Source organism: Canis lupus, chromosome 20, assembly GCF_048164855.1.
Source record: "Canis lupus baileyi chromosome 20, mCanLup2.hap1, whole genome shotgun sequence".
NCBI classification, from domain to species: Eukaryota; Metazoa; Chordata; class Mammalia; order Carnivora; family Canidae; genus Canis; species Canis lupus.
In genome coordinates, this window is record NC_132857.1 from 35,348,009 (window position 1) to 35,375,776 (window position 27,768).

Genomic DNA, 27,768 nt, shown 5'->3' on the forward strand with positions numbered 1-27,768 from the left:
GTGGTAACACATGAAATCTAAGTACATTGTAAAACGTAGGTATATATAATCCATACAGCAACTCGAAAAAAAAACAAAGAAAAAAGATACAACAAAATTGAATACTAAAAATACAAAGAAGGCAAAAAAGGAAGAAGAAACAAAAAACAGAAGGGACAAACAAAAGAACTTAAAAATGGAAGGACTAAATTCAATGAATTCAATAATTTCATTAAATTTAAATTAAAAGAGGGTGCCTGTGTGGCTTAGTGCTTGAGTGTCTCTGCCTTTGGCTCAGGTCGTTCGTGATCCTGGGGTCCAGGAATGAGTCCCACATTGGGCTCCCAGCAGGGAAGCCTGCTTCTCCCTCTGCCTATGTCTCTGCCTCTCTCTGTGTGTCTCTTATGAATAAAGAAATAAAATATTTGTTAAAATTTTTTAAATTAAAAGACATTGTGAGATTGCATTTATAGTCTACCAAAAAAGCACACAAAATAGAAATGGGAAGGGGAGGTAAACTTAACAAGCATTATGTCTCCATCAGAGCTCTTGGGTGACTAGGCACATTGCCATTGAACAGTAATATTTTGGAAGGCATCTTCTCTGAGCAGCAGGTCTCAATAATGGGTTTAAAATATTCACTAAGTCTTGTTTAAACAAATGTGCTATAATCCAGGCTCTGTTTTTCCATTTATGGATCACAGGCAGAGTATAATTAGCATGATTCTTAAGGACCCTAGGATTTTTTGAATGACCAATGAGCAGTGGCTTCAACTTAAAGTCACGAGCTACACTAGCGCCTAATAAGAGAGACAGCCTATCCACTGAAGCTTTGAAGCCAGGCATGGACTTCTCTCTAACTATTAAAGTTCTAGATGGGGGCAGCCCAGGTGGCTCAGCAGTTTAGCACTGCCTTCAGCCCAGGGCCTGATCCTGGGGTCCCAGGATCAAGTCCCATGTCAGGCTCCCTGCATGGAGCCTACTTCTCCCTCTGCCTGTGTCTCGACATCTCTCTCTCTCTCTCTCTCTCTCTTTGTGTGCCATGAATAAATAAAATCTTTTAAAAAAAATAAAAAATAAAAAAAATAAATTTCTAGATGGCATCTTCTTCCAAGAGAAGGCTGCTTTGTCTACATTGACAATCTGTTGTTTAGTGTAGCTACCTTCAATGATTAGCTAGATCTTCTGGAATAACTGGTTACAGCTTCTACATCAGCACGGGCTGTTTCACCTTGTACCTTTACGTTATAGAAACAGCTTCTTTCCTTAAACCTAATGAAACTACCTCTGCTAGCTTCAAACTCTTCTACAGCTTCCTCACCTTTCTCAGCCTTCATAGAATTAGAAAGAGTTAGGCTTTTGCTCTGGATTAGGTTTTGGTTTAAAGGGAACGTGGTGCCTAGTCTGATCTTCTATCCATACCACTCAAATATTTTCCCTATCAGGAGTAAGGATTACTTCACTTTCTTACCATTTGTGTGTTCACTACAGGAGCAATTTAAATTTCCTTAAAGAATTTTCCTTTGCATTCACAACCTGGCTAACTGCTGCAGGAGACCCAGCTTTCAGCCTATCTCAGCTTTGGACATGCTTTCCTCACTAAGCTTATTAATCAGTTCCAACTTTTGATTTAAAGTGAGAAACAGGGCAGCCCAGGTGGCTCGGCAGTTTAACACCGCATTCGGCCCGGGGTGTGATCCTGGGGCCCCTGGGATCAAAATCCCATGTCGGGCTTGTCGGGCTCCCTGCATGGAGCCTGTTTCTCCCTCTGCCTGTGCCTTTCTGCCTCTCTCTCTCTCTCTGTGTCTCTCATGAATAATAAAATCTTAATAATAAACTGAGAAACATGGGGGCACCTGGGTGGCTCAGGGCTCAGGGCACTTAAGCGTCCAAATCTTGATTTCGACTCAGATCATGATCTCATGATCTTTGAGACAGAGCCCCACACTGAGCTCTGCATTGGATGTGGAGCCTGATTAAGATTCTCGGTCCCTTTGCCCTTCCCCCCACTCCACACTTGTGCTCTCTAAAAACTAAATGAATAACATGAGAAACAGGTTCTTTTCACTTGAACATATAGAGGCCACTGTAGGGTAATTAATTTCAATATTCTTATATTTCAGGAATAGTGAGGCCAAAGCAGAGAGAGGAAGAAAACACAGTAACAGCTGGTCAGTGGAGCAGTTAGAATACACACATTTATCAATTAAGTTCACACCTTATACAGGTGTAGTTTGTGGTACCCCAAAAGAATTACAATGGTAATATCAAAGATCACTGTAACGGAATTCTATCAGAGTACAATGTTACTGTGAAAAAGTGTGGTGAGACTATGGTGAAAGGAAGGGGGGTTTTCGGAGATGAAGAGGACTTGAAACATAAAGAAAGAATTTCTGTCCAATACAACAGGGCAGCCTACTTAGGAGAGTAGTAATTACTGCTTATCGCTCTGAGGAAAATAGAAAAGGGAAATCAAGGAAACATCTTTTGAAAACTGAAATACCTTTGACAGAAATATTTAATGTATATTATAAGCTTCTAATCCAAAAAAAAAAAAAAAACTTCTAATCCTTGTTGCATTCCTTCTGTTCTTACAAATTAAATATTCAGTTAAAAAAATAACACGATAACAAATATAATAGTAATGAAAAGGTTTGAAATATTGCAAAAGTCACCAAAATGAGACACAAAGACACAATGTAAGCAAATGCTGTTGAAAAAATGGGGCCAAAAGACTTGCTCAACACAGAGTTGCAACAAACCTTCAGTTTGTAAAAAAAAATACAGTATCAGCAAAGTGCAATAAATCAAAGTTCAATAAAATGAGGTATACCCATTATTTGAAAACTTGAAGCTAAAAGCTATAAGAAAACTAAGATTTTTTTTTTTTAAAGGAGGCAATGAATAATTCTAGGAAGAACAAAATATATTCAAAATATACTGTTTGGCCTTCCAGTAAATTAACTTGCATAATCATAAAAAAGTAAACAATGACTTTAAGGCAGGAACTGCCAACTGCGCATATCATTCCCATTTTCTCACATTTCTTTAAAACAAAACTCCATGGGGAGCCTGGATGGCTCAGGGGCTTAGTAGTGCCATCTTCAGCCAAGACCCTCTTCAGCCAAGACCGGGGCGTGATCCTGGAGACCCAGGATCAAGTCCCACATCGGGCTCACTGAATGGAGCCTGCTTCTCCCTCTGCCTGTGTCTCTGCATCTCTCTCTCTGTGTCTCTCAGGAATAAATAAATAAAATCTTTTAAATAAATAAATAAATAAATAAATAAATAACAAAACTCCAATATTGTTTGGGGTAGCAACAATTATCTAAAATACCCAGCACTGGGGTGCCTGGCTGGCTCAGTCTGTAGAGCACGTGACTCATGATCTTGGGGTCATGAGTTCAAGCCCCACATTGGCGTGGAGCCTACAATCAATCAATAAACCCAGTCCCTTCTGCACCAATGAGGGGATATGACTAAATTTTGGCCAATAACATGTAACTAGAAACTACAGAGTAGAATTCATAAACAGTGTTCCTTAAGATGGGGAAGAACACTGGCATGTGCCCTTTCTACTTCTTCATTTTCCCCTACAGTAAGCATAAAGAGTTAGAGGTTTTTGGAAAAATAGAGACAGAGTTTTCTCGACATACGAACATTTTAGGTCCCTAGTCATCTTGTGAAAGGATACAAGAGCAAACAGTCCCTATTAGGCCAGGATATAACCTAATCATATCAGGAACAATCAATCAGTGGTAAAACTCCCAGTGCCAACTCAAAAGGTAAGAATTATCTGATACAAAAAAAAAAAAAAAAAGAATTATCTGATACACATCATTATCTCTGCAGGACCTAAATCTCTCTGAGCGTTGACACAGATCAACTGGACTAGTGAACTGATGCTTGCCAGCCCCCATTACTTTGACCTGGACTCAGTCACCCTCAGAAGACTTCTGCTCCCATTCCATGCTGTAGTCCCCATTGTGCAAGATCCTTCATGAATATGTGCACACCCTTAGTTTAAAACTTCCATTTTGCTGTTCAGGAGACACTACTTTGGGAAAGATAACCAGTGTTGAAAACCCTTTCTTCTCCTACTCTTTGGCTTAGCTGTATCTTTTGGCTCAATAACCACCAAAAGGTGAACACAGTTTTGGGTAACACTGCCACGTACCTAAAAGCTGACAAGTGTGTTAGAACTCAAAAAGCTTTCTTGGATCATGAAAAGATCTTACATATATAGCCATGCTCTCAGGGAAGCAAAGGACAAACAGGGAACCTGACTCCCTGGTAACTGTGAAGCTGCTATCCATTCCCGGACCATCAATCTCTAGAATTCCTTTAAATGAAAGAAAAATGAACTTTTAGCTGATTTATTTTTTTTAGCTCATTTATTATTTCCAGTTTCTTTTATTAGATCTGTAATTCTGATAAACAGAAGATAAAAAGATAAATAGTAGAGGGATAGATAGATCCACAGTAACTAAAAATTATGACATAAGAATTTAGGGTGGGGTGTGTTAAAATGTAAAATGGACTAAACATTAAATCCTTATCTTGTATAATAGGAAGTCAATATAAATAATGTCCAAAATAGACTGAGGAAAGAGTGGTAAAAAATAATTATGGGGCAGCCCAGGTAGCTCAGCAGTTTAGCACCACCTTCTGCCCAGGGTGTGATCCTGGAGACCTGGGATCAAGTCCTGAGTCGGGCTCCCTGCATAGAGCCTGCTTCTCCCTCTGCCTGTGTGTCTGCCTCTCTTTCTGACTCTCTCTCTCTCTCTCTCTCTCTCTCAACCTCTGTCTCTCATGAATAAATAAAATCTTTTTTAAAAAATAATTATGTTCAAAATAAAAAATATAAACCGGGGCAGAAAAATGGGAATAGATGTCTAAACTATATCCCCAAAGGTATTTGGAAACTAGTACTAAAAATAGGATGGAGGGAGCACCTGGGTCACTCAGTGGTTGAGTATCTGTTTTCAGCTCCGGTCAAGACGCGGGAATCCTGGGATCAAGTCCCGCATCAGGCTCCCTATGGGGAGCCTGCTTCTTCTTCTGCCTATGTCTCTGCCTCTTTCTGTGCATCTCCGCTCATGAATAAATAAAATCTTAAAAAAAAAAAAAAAGCGGGAGTGGATTCCAGCCGCACCAAGCAACACTACACAGCCAGCATCCCAGCCATAGCTAATCAGAAGAACACAGTTACTGCCATCAAGCTGGATGGAGCGTGGTGCACCCTAGTGGATTAGATCATCAAAAGCTAAGCAGAAGGAGTTCCAACTTGTGGCCATGAAGCTTCTACAGGCCTCTGAGGAACTCCTACTACACTGACCTGAAGAACCACTCATTCTTCCCAGGGCAGGTGAAGTTCCAGGGTGGTTGTGGCCATGGTCTGGGAAGGACTGAATGTGGTGAAGACAGGGCGAGTCTTGGGGAGACTAACTCAGCAGATTCTAAGCCAGACAGCAATCATGAGGATTTCTGCATTCAAGTTGGTAGGAACAACATTCACGGGAGCAATTCAGTAAAAAGTACACAGAAAGAAATCAGCCTATGGTTAAACCTAAAGAACTAGTTGATTACAAGTCTTGTGCTGTTGACTGTATTTATGACTAAAGGTGAACAAAGTGTCAGTCCCCTTTGGCATCAGGTGATGTGTACCTGGACACAGCTATCAGTCCAAAGACTTGAAAGTAATAGAAACAATCTTTCTTTTCTAAAACAAGGTATGAGGTAAGTACTGGCTGGACTATGACCCTGGAAGAGGAGGCTATAGAAAACTGGCCCAAAAATCAGTGAGTGGTGAGAGCCCCATCATGAAAATTCATTTCTTTGGCCTGCTAAATTTGCTGTACATTATCCAAGATCTGCAAACATGCCCACTTTTACCATGCTTTGATCAAGGTCTCTACTGAGCTAGAAGTCTTTTCATGGTTTTTCTTTGAAAATAGTTTCCTTTGAAAACAGAATCCAAAAGAATGTCTTTACTTTATAATCTTAGAATATTGACCATATGTCAGGTTACCAGAATGATTTTATGTTACCAGGTCAGAATTTGTGTTCCATGGCAACAGATTTGATGTAAAGGCCCAAAACACCACACTTCTTTTAGGAAGAAGGAAAATTTTTTAAATTGATAGTAGGTTCGTGGTCTTCATTAGGGCCTTGAAATTTTTTTAAGTTTGCAGGAGATAAAAATGTCATAGATGGGGTTTTGCTATGTTGTATAGCTTTGTTCTTAATTAGATGTTAGGGACGTCTGGGTGGCTCAGTGGCTGAGCATCTGCCTTCAGCTCAAGGCATGGTCCCAGTCCGGGGATTGAGTCCCACACTGGGCTCCCTACTCAGCGGGGAGCCTGTTTCTCTGTCCATGTCTCTGCCTCTCTCTGTGTCTCTCATGAATAAAGAAAATAATAAATAAATAAACAAATAAACAAATAAATAAATAAATGTTTGACAAGTATTTGTTTACTGTGTTGAGTTCTAATATCCAAAGGCCAACTTAGGAGTTAAGGGAACTTCCTGAATTGCTGGTGAAAAAGTAAGTCTTACACTGTCCTATGAGATAGCACCACCTAATGTGCTTTATATGATAGGATTTGACTAGTATTTACTCTACACATTTTTCAAAAGATGTGTTCTACTTAAAGATTCATTTTCAGAGTTATCTTAGAAATGCACTGAGTTTTAAAAGAATTTGAAGGGGCGCCTGGGTGGCTCAGTTGGTTAAGTGGCTGCCTTCGGCTCGGGTTATGATCCCAGAGTCCTGGAAATGAACCCCACTCAGGCCCCCTGCTCAGTGGGGAGCCTGATTCTCCCTCTTCCTCTGTGATCTCTCTGGCTCTCATTCTCTCTCAAATCAATAAAATATTTAAAAAACTAAATAAATACAAATAAAAGGAGCGTGAAGATCAAGAGAACACAAGAACAATCAGTACTGCTTTCCACAGGAAATAGGTTTCAGCAAATTCTTATTTGAAGTCTGTTTTGTTTTTTCCTTAATTGTGCTTACTGAGTTTCAGAGTATAGATAGTGAGCTGATGATGTTCTCTACAGAGGTCTACAAAATTTATTTCGCATTTGTAAGGCACAAGGTGATTTCACTAATATCAAACTAATTTAGTCTAATATGAAAATAAAAATCAAAAATAACTAAAAATACTTACCAATAAAGCCTTTGGAAACTGGATGGATAGATAAGAAGGAGCATTTCATTAAGCCTTCATTATATGCTTTGTTTTGTTTGGCTTTGAAAAACTATTTAAAATTGTATGTTACTACTTAGATAAAAATGAGTAACTGAAATGTTAACTACTGAATAATTTAATCAGCTATTACAAAGATGTATCACTAACATGAAGAAATGATCTTTCCAAACAGAAGACTGGCCTTTGCCCTTCACTAATGGGAGGTGATCTCCAGAGCCCTGGAATGTTCTGCTTGACAGGAGTATCTTTATTTGCCTGGGACCTTGGTCACCTGACAGTCTAACAATATGATTTATGAGGGGGCTTTGGGCTGTATCACCTCAGTTCCAATCTCCAAAGGAACTAGAGATTAAGGGTTTTAGGTTTTAGCCTGACCTCTGGGAGAGGTTAGACATTAGGTCAGTTAGGCAGGGAGTTTATGAGCAAGCCCAGTAAAAATGAAAAAAGGCTTGGGGGAAGACTCCCTGGTTGGGAACAGACTTTGTATATTGTCACATATGGTGGTTAGGAGAAGGTGATGTCATCGATGACTGCATGGCAAAAGAGGACTTGAAGTTCTTGGTTTTAACTGCCTAAATTCTCCCCAATGCAGTTCTTCCCTTGGCTGATCTTAATTTGTATCCTTCATCTGTAATAAGCTATAACCATGATTATAACAGCTCTCAATAAGTTCTGTGAATCCTTCTAACAAATTACTGAAACTCTGGGTGGTTTTAGAAATCTTCCAAACCTGCAACTGATGTCAGATGTAAGAGCAGTTGAGTGGACACTGTGCCCCTAAACTCTGCACTTTGGCTGATTCTGGGTAACTAAAGAAAAAGGACAGAAAAGAAGATAAAGGGCAAGAACAGATGTTACATTTCTAAAGCACCTTAATAGAATCCTTATTGGCTGTCTTATATACGTTCATTCCATCCTGATAAACTTAATAGATGATATTATTTCTACCTTATATATAAGGAAATTATATATATAAAGGTCAAGTAAGTGGGACAATGTCTCAGAGCAAGTATTTAATAGGTCCAGGATACAAATCTAGCCTTTTGAATTCCAAGGCTCATGCACTTCTCATTATACAATGCTACATATCTACATCACAATACTTCCTTTATCAATTATTCATGGTGTTTAGTCTTAATTTTGACATCACTATATGCTTATGTAATCTGTGTGGGGTAGTCTAATAGCTAAAAGCCAGGACCAGATCTATGTAATTCTTTGTAGAACTAACAGACTTCTATTCAGGTTATTCTTTTCCTTTTCAAAAAGATTTTATTTATTTATTTGAGAGAGAGACCAAGCGAGAGCAGAGGGAGAAGCAGACACAAAGAAGGAGAAAAAGTGAGACAGAGTCTCAAGGAGACTCCATGCTGAGTGCAGAGCCTGACGCAGGGCTCAATTTTATGACCTTGAAATCACAACCTGAACCAAAACCAAGAGTTGGACACTTAACTGACTGAGCCACCCCGGTGCCCCCCAGGGGACTCTTGGTCCCACAGGGGACTCAGAACAAAGAATTATCCAAAAGGAAGATAGGGATTGGCAATGGTGAATCAGAGAAGTCATGTGACATACCTATATAGTAACAACTACATCTCTATGGTCATCAACACCATTCTAATGAATATTAAAAGCAAAGTTTTAGCACAGAAACAGAACTATGACATATCTTTTCTCAACGAACAGGACACAAGTAGCTGAAAATGGCATGCTATTCAATTTCAGGAAAGATACAGAGCAAAATGGAGATGGATGACCCCAAGCTAACCACTTAGTTTCATCAAATTAATTATGGTCTTAAACTGTGGCCTTGACAGACAGCCCATACAACTCAGTACAATACAAAAAACCAGTAAGATGGTAAAAACATTTAAATGATTATTCCCTCAAATGATATGAAATAAGGTCCTAGGGCAGCCCAGATGGCTCAGCGGTTTAGCGCCGCCTTCAGCCCAGGGCGTGATCCTGGAGACCTGGGATCAAGTCCCACATCAGGCTCCCTGCATGGAGCCTGCTTTTCCCTCTGCCTGTGTCTCTGCCGGCCTCTCTCTCTCTCTCTCTACTCCCGTCTCTCTATCTCTCATGAATAAATAAATAAAATCTTTTTTTTTTTAAAAAAAAGAACTGATTAGCCAAAGTTTCTCTAATAGTAAGTGAGCCCAGACCAAATAGGGTTAAGATGCATCTCAAATGTAGCAGATGACTTCCGAGTTGAAATCTTCTAATATAAGAAACCTGATGGCCCACATGCCTAGGAATTCATCTTTGGAAAACAAGCACCATTTTATCCCCTTCATCAAATCAATATACCTCAGACTAACTAGATTTTATAGGGTGCATACATTCACCATTATCATTTACCATTATTAACTGAGATCTGAGTTCTTCTATTTGGTTCAAATGAATTTTTTTTTTTTTAGTTCAAATGAATATTGAACAAAGAACCCAGCCAGCAATATACTAAATATCTTTTTTTTTTTAATTTTTATTTATTTATGATAGTCACACAGAGAGAGAGAGAGAGAGGCAGAGACATAGGTAGAGGGGGAAGCAGACTCCATGCACCGGGAGCCTGACGTGAGATTCGATCCCGGGTCTCCAGGATCGCGCCCTGGGCCAAAGGCAGGCGCCAAACCGCTGCGCCACCCAGGGATCCCAATATACTAAATATTTCAAATCAAAATCCACTATTATATAATGAGTTATATTTTCTCATTTTAAAATCATCAGAATTTTCAGTTCTTGTCATAATGAAGTAGCTAAGGTTGCAATAGTCTCCTGCTATAATAAACCTCTATAAAAGCTGGACCAAATATACAAAAAAAACAAAAAGGCCTATTTGCAGGCCTTAGACAATAACAAACACGGCACTAATGATCCTTGATAGAAGAGAATCAGATAAATCAAATCCCATTTTCACAGTGGCTTTCTCTAAGCAGTGTGGCAGTCTTGCTGGAAGAGAAAAGTACAATTAATGTTTGGGACTGCTAAGGTAGCTGGATTTAGGGGGCAGATTATTAGAGAGGAAAGAGACAGAAAAAGTTACAAAAATTGATATAAAAATTCCCTGCTGGGGGAAACCTGGGAGACACAGTCAGTTAAGCATCAGACTCTTGGTTTCAGTTCAGGTCGTAATGTGAGATGGAGCCCTGTGTTGGAATCTGTGTTGAGCACGGAGTCTACTTAGAGTTTCTCTGTCTCTCTCTCTCTCTCTCATATAAATAAATCTTTAAAAAAAAATCCCCTCTGGTTCTCATCTGCCTGCTGGCGGCACATACAAAGGTTAGACTCCTAGGAGCCTAGGAGAGATTAGTTACTGGGGGGCTGTTAACTAAACAAATATTTCAGACCTTGCACAATTTTGAATAAATGAAACACAAACTAACCAGAGCAGAGAGATCTTAATGAATACCACAGGCATTTGTGAGACCCTAGATAATCCAAGCCCTAGGAGTAAAAACAACATTGAAATAGAGGTACCTTAAGAAAGCCTAAAACTAAGCCTCACAGGATCAAAGTGACCCAATGGCAATTCAACCACCTGCCAGAATAAAATGAAATTTTATTTAGAGGAAGATAACAATCCACAGCTTCTACAACATGGGTCAGTAAACCTTTCCTGAAAAGAGCCAGAAGGTAATTTTACGTTTTGAAAGTGATATCTCCAGCGCATATTCTCTTAAAACAACAAAAATCTTTTATAAAGTAAAAAATCATTCTTAGCTCAAGGACCAAACAACAGCCACCAGGCTGTATCTGGCCCATAGGCCAGTCTGCTGTCCACTACTCCACATTACACTCACAATATCCATCATACAATGCAAAATTAGTACATATGTGAGGCAGGAAAAGTGTTTGATAATCAAGAAACAAAGCAGTCAACAAAAACAGACCTAGGAGTGATCTACATATTGGTCTTATGTAAGAGCTTCAAAATAACTATGACAACATATTAAGACAACAGAGTCAGAATACAGAAAATAAATTAGAATGATCTATTTCAACAAGGAATTAGAATCTATGAAAGCCATCACACAGATATTCTATTAACTACAAAATATGTGAAATAGAGTAACTCCTTAAGTAAGTTTAATAGCAGAATAAGCACAGGGGGAAAAAAAACAGAATTAGTACATGCAAAGACAGATTAAGAGCTATTCAAAGGACAGGAAAAAATTATAAGCAAAATAGAACATATGTTAGATGTAGGATGTAGTCAAACAATCTAATATATATGTAACTAGAATACAGAAGGAGAGAAGAGAAAATGGGTCAGAAGCAATATTTGAATCTTAAAGGATGAGAACTTTTCAAATGTTTTAAGAGATTAACCTACAGATTCAAAGAGGTCAATGAATACCAAGCAGGATAAACACACACATACAAAACGATATATACTTATAAACAGGTGACTAAAAATCAAGAGAGAAATCTTAAAAACAAGAGAGGAAAGGACCTCTCTTGTGTCCTTCAGGAAAGCAAAGAGTGAAAGATGACTTCTTAAGAGAAACTATGAAAGCTGGGACCCCTGGGTGGCTCAGCAGTTGAGTGTCTGCCTTTGACTCAGGAAGCGATTCCAGTTCAGGGATCAAATCCCACATCGGGCTTCCTGCATGGAACCTGCTTCTCCCTCTGCCTGTGTCTCTGCCTCTCTGTGTCTCTCATGAATAAATAAAATCTTAAAAAAAAAAAAAAGAAAGAAAGAAAGAAAGAAACTATGAAAGCTAATGAAGTGGCATCTTTAAACTACTGAAGGAAAAACCTATCAATACAGAATTCTATACTCTGCAAAAATATCCCACATAACGAGGAATAACAAACGACAAAAAGTTGAAAGAATCTGTCGTCAATAGGACCTTATTTAAAAAATAATAAAAGAGGTTCTTTAGGATGAAGGGAAAGGATTCTAAATAGAGGCATGGATATGTAGGAAATGAATAGCTGCAGAGAGAACAGATATAAAGGTAAATATAACACACTACTGATTGTTTAAAGCAATAACAACATCTTAAAAGGTTTATAACATATGAGGGGGATGTTACAATATGTAATAATAACAAAAAAGAGGCAACTAAATGGATTTAGACTGTTTTAAGGTTTTTATATTTGGGAGGGAACATGCTGAAAGTATTAAAGGTAGACTTTAAAAGTAAAGACACATTTTGTAATTTCTAAGGTCATCACTAAATGTCTGATATTAAAAGATTTACCCAGAAAAGCTCATAGAGGAAATACAGTAGAGTTAGAAATATTTAAAGGGGGCACAAGAGAATCTTTTTTTTCTTTTTTTGGTGAGGGAAATATTCAATGACATAATCTTTTGGTGGTTCCATAGATGTATACATATACAATCACTGAGTTTTATACCGAAGATTTATGCATTGTACAGGATATATCATACATATTATAATAAACCAAAAAAAAATCTACATGTAACTTCCAAGGCATAGAAAAACTGAGCTACAGTACCTTTCTATTTTTGTTTTAAGATTCATTCATTCATTCATTCATTCATTCATTCATTATAGACATAAAGAGAGAAGCAGAGACACAGGAGGAGGGAGAAGCAGGCTCCATGGGAGCCCGACACGGGACTTGATCCTGGGACTTCAGGATTGCACCCTGGACCAAAGGCAGGCGCTAAACCACTGAGCCATCCAGGGATCCTCTGCAGTACCTTTCTAAACAGAATCCAACATATCTCCCCAAAAACTTAATGGCTTATAGCCATTATTTTTTCACAATTATTTTTTCTCATAATATATACTGGATTCTCACTAATTCAGTCATTAAATGGGCATGATGAAACTCACAATTTTATTTACTATACAACTGCCAAGATAATAAATACCTAATTCTCAAAAATGTAAACTTAACAATTGTTTCCTCTTTACTTTTTAAGAATAAATTGGCATTTTTACAATTTCTATGTACATGTATCTTTAATCTATTTTGCCAGGAAACACATTAGGTTTTGGAAACAGTACATAGAACAAAAATATAATATATAAAACAATTAGCATATTGCTATTTTATGGAATAATATTTTTCTAAGAAAATATCTGGAACTACAGAATAAGTTAAATCTATTAAATCACAAGCAATAAAAGAAGATTCAACCTTTTTGAATGTATAATGTGAGTCAGACAAAGAAGCATTTCAAAAATATTCTCATTTTATTTTATTTTATTTTTTTTAATATTCTCATTTTATTCTGAGTATCCTACACAAGGCAAATGTTATTCTGTCTTAACAAATGAAGAGTCTAAAATACAAAAAGGTAGAGAAACTTGTGTATAATCACAAAGCTAGTAAGTCTTCAAACTAAAGACAAATAACTATTCGGGAAATCTCTCAATAGAAGTAAATGTCATTATCAGTAATAAACTTATACATGACATAGAACTATATATACATCACAAAATATAACAGAATGAAAGAAAAAGCACAAGAAATAAGATAACCTTAACTGTACATAACTAGAAATCTGATTGATAAAGAGTTTTCCAGTGCTTAATAGAATATAGTTTAGGGAAAAAACATTTTAAGTTTCAAAGATCTATGACATACTGCAATGTCTGAATTTTCAAACACTATGGTAATTGGCAAATTATCATATCTTTTTGCACTAAAGGTGACCAGCAGCACTTTAACATGTGATTTTACTTGAAAAATCTTGGTAAATAGCAAATTCTCCTTCAGGATAAACACTGTTGAAAATCAATCTGAGACATGTCAAGGTTAAATGAGGCAGACTGGAAACAAATGTTTGCTTAAAACACTCTAAAGTAATAGTGAAAAAAATAAATAAACAAAGTAACAGTGATGGTAGTAATGAAATTGAGTCTATACAAGTAACAGTCTCTTCCATGACCCTCCTTCCAGTACAAATCACTGTAAGAACCAAAAATTTAAAGATGACCCAGTAAGATTCTGGACTCCGGGACAGTTGCTGATTCATCTTTACTGAGCTGAAAGCAGGGAAATCTACATAAGTGCAAGTCTACCTATTGAAGAGTTGAGAGCTCTCTAGTCCTTTTCTCTCACTCAGTTCTAAGAAGACCCAGCAAGGCTCTACAAACTTCAGGTAGATGACAAGAGGATTTCTCTCCAGGGAAAGGAAATACTGAACTGTAATCAAGTATTATTACATAACTCTTTTGTTTATTGAAAAGATAACAGGGTATCTATGTATGGGGGCGGGGGCGGGAGAAAGTATAAGAGATCTAAAGTCATCCTTCAAACCCAATACAAAATATGAAAAGCAAAAAGAGGCAGACAAAACAGGAAATAATATAAGCATGTTTCTTAGAACCACAGTAATAAATATGAAAGATAAACTGAATGTGTTGAATATTTTTTTTTCTAAGGCAGAAACTTGCTAGTTTTTGTTATAACATTTTTAAACTATTTGGTTTTTTAAATTGTATACATGAGGGGCTCAACTGGTTGAATGCCAGACTCGCGGTTTCAGCTGAGGTCATGATTTCATGGGTTATGGATGGAGCCCCACGCTGGGCTCTGTGCTCAGCACAAAGTCTGCCTGAAAGATTCTCTTCCTCTGTCCCTCCCCCCAATCACTCTTTCTCCCTCTAAAATAAATAAATTTTTAAAAAATCTTGGGATGCCTGGGTGGTACAGTGGGTTAAGCCCCCAACTCTTGGTTTCAGTTAGGGTCATGATCTCAGGGTCATGAGATCAAACCATGAGTCAGGCTCAACATGGAGTCTGCTTGGGATTCTCTCTCCCTCTCACTCTGTCCCTCCTACTTGTGCTCTGATTCTCTCTAAAATAAAAAATTAAAGCTTTTTAAAACTCTTAAGTTGTACACATAAAGTAAGTTTCAGGGTCTCTGGGTGGCTCAGTCTGTTGGGTGTCTGACTCTTGATTTCACCTCAGGTCATGATCTCAGGGTCATGAGACCCAGTGCTGGGCATGGAGCTGGCTTAAGATTCTCTCTCAGGGAGCCTGGGTGGCTCAGTCAGTTGAGCATCAGACTCCTGGTTTGAACTCAGGTCCTGATCTTGGGGTTTTAAGATCAGGCCCGTGTTGGGCTCCACCCTGAGCATGGAGCCTGCGTGGGATTCTCTCTCCGTCTTCCTCTGCCCCCCAACCCCTCACTTGTGCTCTCTAAATCAAAACAAAACAAACAAATACAAAAACAAGTATGTTTCATTTTGCTAAATCCCCCATCCTTATACGCCTTTAGTTTTCCATCTCAATCCATATCCACCTGCTAACCTCACCTTCGTAATTTGGTTTATACTACCAATTTGGTGAACATATTATTTAACAGACAAAAAAAAAGCATAAGGTTTAGCCAACTAAATATTCACCAGCCCAAATTATCACGTAACTAAAATATGTATTAGTTAAATTTCACTTTATTTCAAGAGAAGAAAAGTCGATGATTTATAGCATCTTTTGTTAACAACTGAGGTACTGGTATCACCAAAAAATTATCAGTTATTTTTAAGTACAAAAAGATATATAACAAAGAAACGCACTCGAGAGAAGAACTTTAGCACTTTTAAGATAATTTTATTTCCAGGATGCCTGGGTGGCTCACCAGTTGAGCGTCTGCCTTTGGCTCAGGGCATGATCTCAGAATCCAGGATCAAGTCCCACCATCAGGTTCCCTGAGAGGAGCCTGCTTCTCCCTTTGCCTATGTCTCTGCCTCTGTCTCTCATGAATAAATGAATAAATCTTAAAAAAAAAAAAAAAAAGATAATTTCATTTCCAAAAAGTGAACTGAGGGAGAAGCATCTGGCTAGCTCAGTTGGTAGACTGTATGACTCTTGATCTCAGGGTCATGAGTTCAAGCCCCACATTGGGCATGGAACCTACTTAACATAAAAATTTTTTAGAAATAAAAAAATAAATGGAGATCCCTGGGTGGTGCAGTGGTTTGGCGCCTGGCTTTGGCCCAGGGCGTGATCCTGGAGACCCGGGACTGAATCCCACGTCGAGCTCCCGGTGCATGGAGCCTGCTTCTCCCTCTGCCTGTGTCTCTGCCTCTCTCTCTCTCTCTCCCTGTGACTATCATAAATAAATAAATTTTAAAAAATTTTTTTAAAAAGTAAACGGAGGGAAAATTAATGTGGACAAAAATAAAAGCCAAATAAATTAAATGAAATAAAGGAACTCCCTGAATGCATAATGTGTGAATAAATTCCCCTTCCACTGATCCTGAGTGTGACTTTATAACAGCACTGACAAACAGAATATGGTGGTAGTGACATTATGTGACTTCCAAAGCTGGATCACAAAGGCAATATGGCTACAACCTGGCTCCCACTCTCTCTGTGGATGCTCACCTTTGTAATACAGCCACTGTGCTATGAAAAAGCCCAGGGCACACAGATAGATCAAATATAGGTGTTTAAGCCTCAGCTAAGGTCTCAGGTAATAGTCATATGAGTGAATAAACCTTCAAATGATTATAGCCTCCAGACTTTGAGTCTTCTAACTGAGGTCTCATACATGGAAAAGATATAAGCCATACCTAGGTGAATCCATGACTTACACAGATATAGGATATTGAGATAATTTATTAAAGGTATATGATGCTGATGACTGATAGAAAACTGGAATAGGATGGTTCTCACCAAAACTTCCTTGTCACAGAGGCTACTGCTAAATAGCCATACTAAGATAAAGCCAAAAATTAGGAAAAAATCCTCAAAGGTAGGTGAAATCAATCCATGTAGTATGGATACTACATATTTTAAAGTATTTAATGGAAATGTGTTTTTAGTGATTGACATTGAATTTAAGGACGTGAGAGACTAAACACACTCCATAGGCTGACTACAGTAAAATAAATGGTTGTGCCAAAGCCACAGTGAAAATGGAACTTCAAACTGAAGCAATGTTAATAGGCTTATCTCAATCCTATGTCTACAATAGAGAAATAAAAAAAAGGAACTAATGAGGTTATATCAACTCCTTCATTATATCATTTTCTGATGAAATGAATACCAGATGGAAAAAAAGCAGACTTTGGCAACAATGAATATTTCATCTTTGGTACAGAAATCTTTTAGGGAAGGAAGTGATTCCGCTAAGATATTAGAAACCATTGCTTGGTAATATCCAGGGAAACTGAGTAGTTGTCCTTCTCAGTGAATAGAGAGATATTGGTGACTAGCAGCTGCCCACAGTGGGTATTTCTGAGACTTACTGGTACTTAGTGGACACAAAGAACAAATATCAGAGGCTCAAACTCCCCTCTTAACTTGCAGGCAAGATTACATAACGCTGTACAGATTGTAAAGGGCATAATTAGAGAGCCATTCATACAGATTAAAATATGCAGTATCTACACAAAAGTACAAAGAAACTTGGACACTCTGAAAGACTTGGGTCCAAACACCCAGAGGAATAAATATGCTACATATCCAATAGTCAATCTCTGATATAGTTCCTCTTAAGTTTGTTGATGAACTGAAGTAATGGTAGATAAAGTTTCTAGTATTATATAATATTTATCATTCTAGTATTAATGCCCTCAATTGTACTCAAATTGATATTTAAATATATATAATACATAATAAAAACATATAAATATATTAAATATGTCTCTCTAAAAGAGCAATTAGTACACTGATTACTATATTGAAAAATACAACATTCCATTACTAATTAAAGTGCCCAAAAGAAAATATTTTGCTAGATGGGAAACACAGCAAATCCTTCTGCAATATTTTGAAATAAATGCAAAACTATAAGATTAAATGAAAAGTAAATATTAAATATTAATATTAAGATTTATTATCTAGCCCCCCAATAAAAGAATTTTATTAAGTCAATAACTGGAAAAGGGCTTATTTTCTTGTATCAATTCCTAATATGAGTTTCCATTAGCTAAAAATTTATATGAAGAATTCCCTTTATTCAGTATTATCCCTTGCTGGCAACCTATACTATCTACCTATTGAACAGATGACAGAATACAAAAAAATTAAAGCTTGACATTTTGGAAAAGCACATTAGTTGGGTATGTTAGATAATACACTTGAAGGTACTATTCTGTAATCCCTTTTCCAATGTGAAATGGCCTCGAGTTTGGGTAAAAAGAAAGATAAATTAGTAATCGTGTTATATGATAACATAGAAAATTTTAAGCTTAAGAAACTGGGAAAGAAGGAAGATCAATATTTTATTTTCCTCAGCTTTGTTGACATATAATTGACATATGACATGTGTAAGTTTAAGATATGTGACAAGGTGATATGATACACATACACACTGTGAAATAATTACCATGATAAAGTTATTAGTACATTCATCACCTCCCACATTACCTTTCTCTGTGCGTGGTGAAATATTCAAGATTTATTCTCTTAGCAACTCTCAAATATATAGTACAATACAGTTGACTACAATCTTCCTACTATATATTAGACTCCCAAAACTTATTCGTAACTGGATATTTGTACCGTTTGACCAACATTTCCATTTCCCCCACACATTCCAATCCCTTGTCAGCTTTTTCAGCTCCCATACAGGAGTAAAATACTACAGCATTTATTTTTCTACCTAAATCATTTCACGGAGCATAATGCTCATATCCATCCAGGCTGGCATAAATGGCAGAATTTCAGCAGATTAGTATTTTGCATCCCTTAATGATATTCTAATAGAAATACCCAGGTAACACAGCAGGAAACAGATGGAATATAGAAATGAGGAATGAGGAATCCAGTTTGAACACGGACTATATACCAGCTACTATTATTTTCATGTTTGATTTTTGAGGGTGATAATGGTTCTGTGGTAATTTATGAGATTCCTAGGCTGCTGAAGTATTTACCAGTGAACTGTATTATTAACTTTCAGAAGGTTCAGGAAAAAACACAAAGAAAAAGATAAAGCAAATGTGCAAAATGTTAACAACAGATCAGTCTAGCTAAAAGGTATGTAGATATTCATTTTTTTAAAAAGATTCTATTTGCTTATTTGAGGGAGAAAGAGCACAAGACAGGGGAGCAACAGAGGGAGAGGGAGAAGCAGACTCCTCTGCTGAGTGGGAAAGGCTGATGTGGGGCTCAAGCCCAGGACCCTGGGATCATAATCTAAGAAGGCAGATGTATGAGCCACCCAGGTGTCCCTGTGGATATTCATTATACTATTCTTCCATCTCTTCTGCAGATTTGAAATTTTTTAAGTTATAAAACAGAACACATCCTTATGTATGTCAAGACAGACACAACAATGTTCACATAATGTTACTGACAAGAGCCCAAAGTGGAAAAAAATCCAAATATACAGCAACAGTATACTGGACAATGGTAAGAAATAAATGAATAAGTAAATTATACCATACTCATACATTAGAGCACTATACAGCAATAAAAATGAACCAATAGCATACCACATAGGTGAAACTCACAATAACATTAAGCAAATAAAAACAGATACAAATCAGATGAATAAATATTTCAGACAACTCTCAGATTAAATCAGGACAGTCTTCTATCTTTGTTCAGCAATTATTATTCACAGGCAATACAAGAAAGATTACAAACAAAATGTCTAAATTATTTAAGAGAACAAATTGCTTTCAAGCACCTCAAGCACATTTATAAAAATCACCCACATACTACTGACCTGCTCCACTAATCATAATGCACTGCTGGTTTGTCAACTTCTTGAAAGACCCAGTTTAAATCAGAACTTACACTAGAAACTTACAAACCCATGCTTAAAAGACTTTCTTCATTGAATAAGGCTTTGTACTACAATTAAACAGTTTTAGTTTTAAAATATAATCTTCTCAGATTTATAACCAGAGATTATTAAAAGAAAAAAGACATAGAATACTTACATTAACTTTGAAAGCTTGTACAGTGTTATCCAGGAGAAGGATGTTGCAAACCACCTCCGTATGCTGTCTGTCTCGGGCCAACTCTGATGCTCGTACATTGTAGGTTCTGCCAGCAGGCAATCGGAAACGTGAGGTCATTACTGTCCACACTCGGTCTAAGTTGGAAAAAAAAAAAAAATCACTAAATAAAAGAACAGGTGAAGATACAAAGTAGTTTAAAAACACCTAGGTTATTTTATGTTTTCCAATTAAAACTTAGGAAAAAAAGCAGTTATAACTTTTGAAACACCTGGATAAAAATTGTAGGTATAAAAAAAAGATACTGGGGATCCCTGGGTGGCTCAGCGGTTTAGTGCCTGCCTTCGGCCCAGGGCGTGACCCTGGAGTCCCAGGATCGAGTCCCACATCGGGCTCCCTGCATGGAGCCTGCTTCTCCCTCTGCCTGTGTCTCTGCCTCTCTCTCTCTCATTCTGGTCTCTCATGAATAAATAAATAAAATCTTTAAAAAAATAAAAATAAGATAAAATTCAAAGTGGCTGGAAGAAGAGCTTTATTTTGAACTGTCCCATTGAGAAGACAATACACAAAATGTTCAGGAAGCCACAGTCCAATTCAAAATATATATATTTGGGAATAGCCCAAAAAAGGTGTAAAAGAACATGCCATCTTAGGAAGTTGGACATTACTCACTGATGCAAATATTTAAAAACACTGTAGAATAGCAGCAGGATGAAAGATTATTTACCCTTAAAGGACCCTTACCTTTACTAAATTTAAGATTTGGGGGAAACATGAAAGTTTGTTCCATTTTTTAAAATACAATAATACTTTTTTAACTATCCCCAAATTTAAATGAATTCTAATAGGATTATTCTTATAATTCTCAAGAAAACAAAACAGAAGACAGATGACTACAGATCTCTGCTTCTCAATTTTTAACGTTAAGAGGGAAAAAATTAATACTGCTTATAAAAGTACAGATACTGATACTGGCAATACTTGATATTAAAAGGCAATGAAGATGCAGCTTCGAAGTTCTGAAAATTAAATGAAACACAGAATTACAGACCAAAAAAATTAGAATTCATGTCGGAGAATAAAGTTAAGGACATTTTCAAACATTCAAGAATCCTAATTTTAAAATTCATAAAACTTCCCTCTTAAAGACAATTAGAGAAAGGAAATAAAATATATTAGAAACGCAAGTATATAGAATTCTTAAATATGAGTAAGCAATAAGTAGTAAGAAATTTGAATAATGAGCAAGGAAAAAATAATTTAAAAAAGAAACACCAGGATGCCTGGATGGCTCAGTGGTTGAGTGTCTGCCTTTGGCTCAGGGCATAATCCGGAAGGCCTGGAACTGGGATTGAGTCCCACATCAGGCTCTCCACAGAGAACCTGGTTCTCCCTCTGCCTGTGTCTGCCTTTCTCTCCATTTCTCTCATGAATAAATAAATAAAATCTTAAAGAAAAAAAAAAAAAACAGTTCAAATCAGTAGTATTTAGTAACTGCAGTTGACATCACAGACTGTTCATGTCAAAATGATTAAAGCTAAAAGTAAAAGTCAGTGTTACACAAGTATGAGAATTGTATAAGGAAAAAGCTTTAGCAGTTGAAAAAGAAGGGCTAACCCAGTAAGATTCACCAATTAAAAGACAGGGATTCGTGGTTTCTAATTCCACATGTTAAGAGCTTTTCAAGTCCCCACTCAACTCTAACAAGTAAAAAGTAGAACGGATTGGAAAATCACAACGCTGTTTGAATTCATGTGAGAGAGAGAAGACCCAAGGCAAACTCTTGCCTCCAAGACTTAAGAGGACAGGCAAATACAGTGGGTCTAAAGTAGAGACTCTCAAGCAAAAAACACAAGGCAAGCCAGTACACAGGCAGGAAAGTCTGAACTGTAATTGGCGAACTGCAAGATGTTCAATGTGGACAATTCTGAGAGTTAAAAATTCCAGGGGGTTCAATCATAAGACGACTCCCACAATATTGTGAGATTCACTTGGAGGAATCCAATTAGATTCCCACAGTAAGTACCAGAAAAGTAGTTTTAAGCTTTCTGCCAGGGATGAACATACACACACATACACACGCGCCAAAACTATTAAATACATCAAAACACCTGCCCTTAGGAGAAACTAGTTAACCAGAACCTAAAGTGACCTGGGGCAAAGAAAATACTCAACTCTAGCTGACTCTAGCCATCCAGTGAGAGAAGGGAAATATCCAACTCCCACCCACTATAGGCATCCTATTCCATCGAAAAGAGGAAAAACCTAAGAAACCCTGTGACATTCATAGTCCAGAGGCATAGGCTCACTAAAATATTGAGACTTAACCAGAAGATTACAGAATGCTTCTTTTTCTCCCTACACTACTAAAAGCCTATTTATAGCCGTTCCTCTTACCATGACATCATGCCTATCTATCAAGAAAAATTTACAGGCGTTTCTGGCTGGCTTTCAGTTGAGTACGTGACTCTTGATCTCACTATTCTTAAATAAGTTTAAGCCCCACACTGGGTGTAGGGATTACTTAAAATCTTAAAAAAAAAAAAAAGGAAACTTTTTTTTTTAAGATTTTATTTATTTATTTATGAAAGACACAGAGAGAGAGAGCAGCAGAGACACAGGCAGAGGGAGAAGCAGGCTCCATGCAGGGAGCCCGACGTGAGACTCCATCCTGGGGCTCCAGGATCACACTCTGAGGGGAAGGTGGCCCTAAACCGCTGAGCCACGAGGGCTGCCCAAAAGGAAACTTTTTTTTTTTTTTCCAAAAGGAAACTTTAGAAGGCATACTAAAAGGCAAAAAAACAAAAAACAAAAAAAAATCACAATTTGAAAGGACAAAGCAAGCATCAGAACCAAACATGAAAGGGATGTTGGAATTAACAAATAGAGGATTTAAAACAAGTAGGATTAATATGCTAAAGGTTCTAATGGATATTGTAGACAGCATGTAGGAACAAATGGGCAATGTGAGCACAGAAATGGAAATCTTAAGAAAGAACCAAAAATGTTAAAGGTAAAGAACACAGTAACACTTGTGCCTTTTGAACACAAAATGCCTTTTGACAGACATGTATCTGGCACAACATAAGAAAGAATCTCAACTAGAGGAGATATCAATAGAATTCAAGGGGATCCCTGGGTGACTCTGCAGCTTAGCTCCTTCCTGCCAGGGCATGATCCTGGAGCCAGGGGATCAAGTCCCACATGGAGCTCCCTGCATGGAGCCTGCTTCTCCCTCTACCAATGTCTCTGCCTCTCTCTGTGTGTGTCTCATGAATAAATAAGTAAAATAAAATAAAATTTTTAAAAAATCCTCAAAAATTGAAAAGCAAGCAAACACGCAAACACACACACACACACACCAAAGACTGAAGGAAAAAAAAACCCAGAACACCTAAACACTGTGGAACAAAACAAAACAAAACAAAACAAAAAGAGGTATAACATAGATATAGCAGGAATATTAAAAGGAGAGGGGGTAAAAAAGAAAACCTATTTGAAACAATAATGACTGAGTCTCTCCAAATTAATATCAGACATCAAACCACAGATCCAAAAAGATCTACCAAGAAGGAAAAATGTCAAAAAAACAACCTATACCTAAGCATATCATTTTAAAACTATAAATCAAAGAGTAAAAACCTCTGAAAAAGGAAAAAATCAGTTTTACATATTAAGAAGCAACTATAAGAATACATCTGACTACTTAAGCATGCAAACAAGTAGAGTGAAATATTTAAAATGTCAGAGGAAAAAACTCCACCAACCTAGAATTCTATATCCTGCAAAATTATCTTTCAAAAGACAAAGAGAAATAAACAGTTTCTCAGACAAAAAAAGAGGGGGAGGGGTAACAAATCCAGTGCAAGATATTTAAAAGAAGTTCTTTAGAGGGAAGTAAAATAATACAGGTAAAAACTCAGATCTACATAGAAAAAAGTATCAAAGAAGGAACAAATGCAAATTTTAAATTTTTATTTTTCTTATTCTTAATTAATCAGATAAGAGTACAATACCTTCTAATGAGTGTGGCAAGGACTTAAATTGATGAGATTTTCCTTCCACAATTAGGTGAAGGGTGAGAAGGATTTTGCAGATGTGACTGAAGTCCCAAGTCACCTGAGTAAATAAAAAGACAGAGTACCCTTGGTGGGCCTGACTTTGGGGAAGCCCTTAAAATATTGGGAACTTCTTGAAGTAATACAAATTCTAATGCTGGCTTTAAAGATGTGGTCTTCTGTATTTTGAGACAACCTGTGAAAGAGGCCTCCAGGAGGTGACAGCAAGCCAGAAACTAAAGATCGGAGCCTTACATCTGATTGTATTCGGGCCTGGAAAAGAACCTAGGCTCCCAAAGTTCAGTCAACATCTAGATTCAATTATGTGAGATCCAACCAAACTATGCCCATCCTCTTGATCCACAGAAATGGAGAAATACGTGTTGTTTTAAACTGCTAAACTGAAGGTAATTCATTACACATCAATATAAAACTAATATGTTTCACAGTGGTACTACTCAACCAACAAATATTCACTAGAGATAGAAAAATGAAGCAATGAGTATCTGACTTGATTTCAGCTCAAGTCTTGATCTCAGGGTCGTGAGGTGTCTTGATCTCAGGGTCGTAAATTCAAGCCCCACACTGGGCTCCACGCTGGGTGTGGAGCTAACTTAAAAAACAAAAAACCTTCAAATAGAACTACAAAGACTATAAACTTAAAGATTAAAAGCATTAAAATATGGAAGGACCTTCTCTAATACAAAGACTTATTATAAAGCTTAAAAGAAAAAAGAAAATACAAAGCAACATACATAATCATCTCTTTGCTCATGTTCCATTCTTGCCTGTAATGGCTATATATTTCCCTTCTCCCCAACTCTGCCTTCCCTTCACCTGGGGTGAGTGGTCCAGCCAACGAAAGTGGGCAAAGACCTATGAAACTCATAAGTAACAACAGAATAGCAAATTAGTTTTAACAGTAGGGGGACTACCAGAAAAAGAACACTGGTTGATGTTACAAAGGTATCCCAATGTCAAAAAATGGTACAGGAGTGGGATACCTGGGTGGCTCAGTGATTGAGCATCTGCCTTTGGATCAGGTCAATGATCCTGGGGTCCTAGGATTGAGTCCCGCATCGGGCTCCCTGCTCAGCGGGGAGCCTGCTTCTCCCTCTGCCTGTGTCTCTGCCTGTCTCTCTCTTTCATGAATAAATAAAATCTTAAATAAAAAAGAATGGTACAGGAGTGACAAGATCAAAAGATATCGATGTATTCTGCCAAAACCAGTCTTCCCCATTTACTGCTGACATTTGCATTTGAGCCTAGATGAACGGTTCCAACGAAATTTCTATGTAACTCATCCAGATGTTTTCATATGTGATTCTTCCATAGTCTTGAAAAGTATCTACCTTTAAGATACATACCACTTGACAATTGGCACAATTATGCCAGTTACAATCTAACTGCCCATAAAGAAATAACAAGCCAAATAAGTCTAGTCAGAATTTCCATTACATCTTAAAAACACACTCCCAAAAGGTTATGAGCATCTTAATATATGACATCTGGCTGGCAGATAAGAGTGTCTGCTTTTCTCAGAAGAGACACCTTTACCTAGGGCACCTCAAAATTTTTCTATTCACTTATGAGAACAAGATGTTCTTTTAGAGATGTTAAGAGAACATAATTGTTTAAAGTCTCAGTTGAGCAAAATATCAAATGTTTCTAAGGGGCTCTTCCGATCATCCTCCACGCTACATATAAACTTCCAAAAAGTCATTGAAGGAGACTATATGAACAAAAAAAGACTATCCATTTTAAGAAATCTAATTACTTTTCTCCTTGATGATTACTCACCAATCTACTAGTTTTTTTGTTTGTTTGTTTGTTTGTTTGAAGATTATATTCATCCATGCATCAAGAGAGAAACAGAGACATAGGCAGAGGGAGAAGCAAGCTCCCTGCAGGGAGCCTGATGCAGGACTCAATCCTACCCTGGGATCAGGACATAAGCCAAAGGCAGACTTCCAACCACTGAGCCACCCAGGTGCCCCTCACCATAGTCTAGTTTATATTATTTCACACAACTCTCTAATTGCTGTCTAGTGAATGCTAATATCATCCTTTATCTCTTTTTAAGTTTATTTATGTATGTAAAGTAAATCTTTACAGCCAACATGGGACTCAAACTCACAATTCCAAGATCAATTGTCACACACTCTTCCAACAGCCAGCCAGGTGCCCTTCACATTTTACATATTATAATTTTATTATGAATATTACTTACAAAGTGAAGTGCCAACAGCAGATTATTTTGAAAACCAATTATTAACATTAAGCAAATACTGTATCAGGACAAACAGAACACTCAGTATCCTTTCCACAGATATTTAGTTATTTGGAGAAAACTGAGTCACATGTTTTTATTTTTTTTTAAAGATTTTATTTATTTATTCATAGACAGAGAGAGAGGCAGAGACACAGGCAGAGGGAGAGGGAGAAGCAGGCTCCACACCGGGAGCCCAACGTGGGACTCGATTCCAGGTCTCCAGGATCACACCCCAGACTTCAGGCAGCGCCAAACCGCTGCGCCACCAGGGCTGCCCGAGTCACATGTTTTTAGAGACTACCCAAATCTACTCTTGGACAACACACTTAGATAAATGTATCCTGAAAGTAACCAATCTTTTGGTTCCATGTTAAAACAGGTTTAGTAGATTATAAGTAAGGTTAAAAGCCACTGTTCTTCATAGACCACAGAAACCTAAACTTGGCTATCCTAAGTAGGAAATATTCAAACAAAAAGCACTCATAATAAGACAGTAGGAAATTATAATTAACATGTAAACATTCTTATAATAGAGCAAAATGTACCTCTCTATCCTCAAAATTTCATATTCCTTGTATTTATGCCCATGAATAAAAATATTTTTCAGATTTATATGTTTCTTTTTTTAAGATTTATTTTTTATTTATTTTACAGAGTGTGAGTAAGGACACAAATGGGGAGAAAGACAGGAAGGAGAGGGAGAGTACTTCAAGCAGACTCCCCACAGAGCACAGAGCCCAACTGTGGCTCAATCTCACAACCCTGAGAACATGATCTGAGTGGAAATTAAGAGTTGGATGCTTAACTGAGTCACCCAGGCACCCCCAGACTTACATATTTTTTAATTACATATTTTTAAAATTACACAATATTTACATACAATCTCACATAGCTGTTATCACTAAAATGTTCTCTTCAAGTCACTAATAATAATGGGCAGAAAGCACTTAAAATAATGTTAACTAACTTTAAAAGAATAAATTTGCATTGTTAAGATCAACTACAGAAATGCACTAACTATTCTAAATATTCAATACTCTTAAACGTGAATTATCAGAAGATGTTGGCCTCCCATAATTTAAAATAAAATATTACTAGTTTATACCCTGCTAATTGAGAGCTTTAAGTAATTTTGATTATTTGATGTTAAACCCTAACCTTTGAGGAAAAAATTCATTAATAGTAATCTCTCAATTTTAAAAAAATATTTCTTAAAGAGAACAGACATTTCTCCAAAGAAGACATACAGATGGCCAACAGACACATGAAAACATAGTCATCATCATTTATCATAAGGAAATGCAGGGATCCCTGGGTGGCGCAGTGGTTTAGCGCCTGCCTTTGGCCCAGGGCGCGATCCTGGAGACCCGGGATCGAATCCCACATCGGGCTCCCGG

At 37.3% G+C, this 27,768-nt stretch overlaps 1 protein-coding gene across 12 annotated transcripts in view; it reads right to left on the reverse strand.

Annotated features, from left to right (window-relative positions):
* The window catches only part of PTPN4 (protein tyrosine phosphatase non-receptor type 4), a 207,937-nt gene that overhangs the window by 141,814 nt on the left and 38,355 nt on the right, over nt 1-27,768 (reverse strand). For 11 of the 12 annotated variants that reach the window (XM_072788886.1, XM_072788891.1, XM_072788885.1 and 8 more), the window contains exon 2: nt 20,024-20,178. In XM_072788886.1, coding sequence (XP_072644987.1) covers nt 20,024-20,161 — 138 coding nt within the window. In that variant the 5' untranslated portion in view covers nt 20,162-20,178. Of the gene's footprint in view, nt 1-20,023; nt 20,179-24,057; nt 24,161-27,768 lie in introns of all 12 variants that reach the window. The other variant, XM_072788887.1, reaches the window with a different exon arrangement.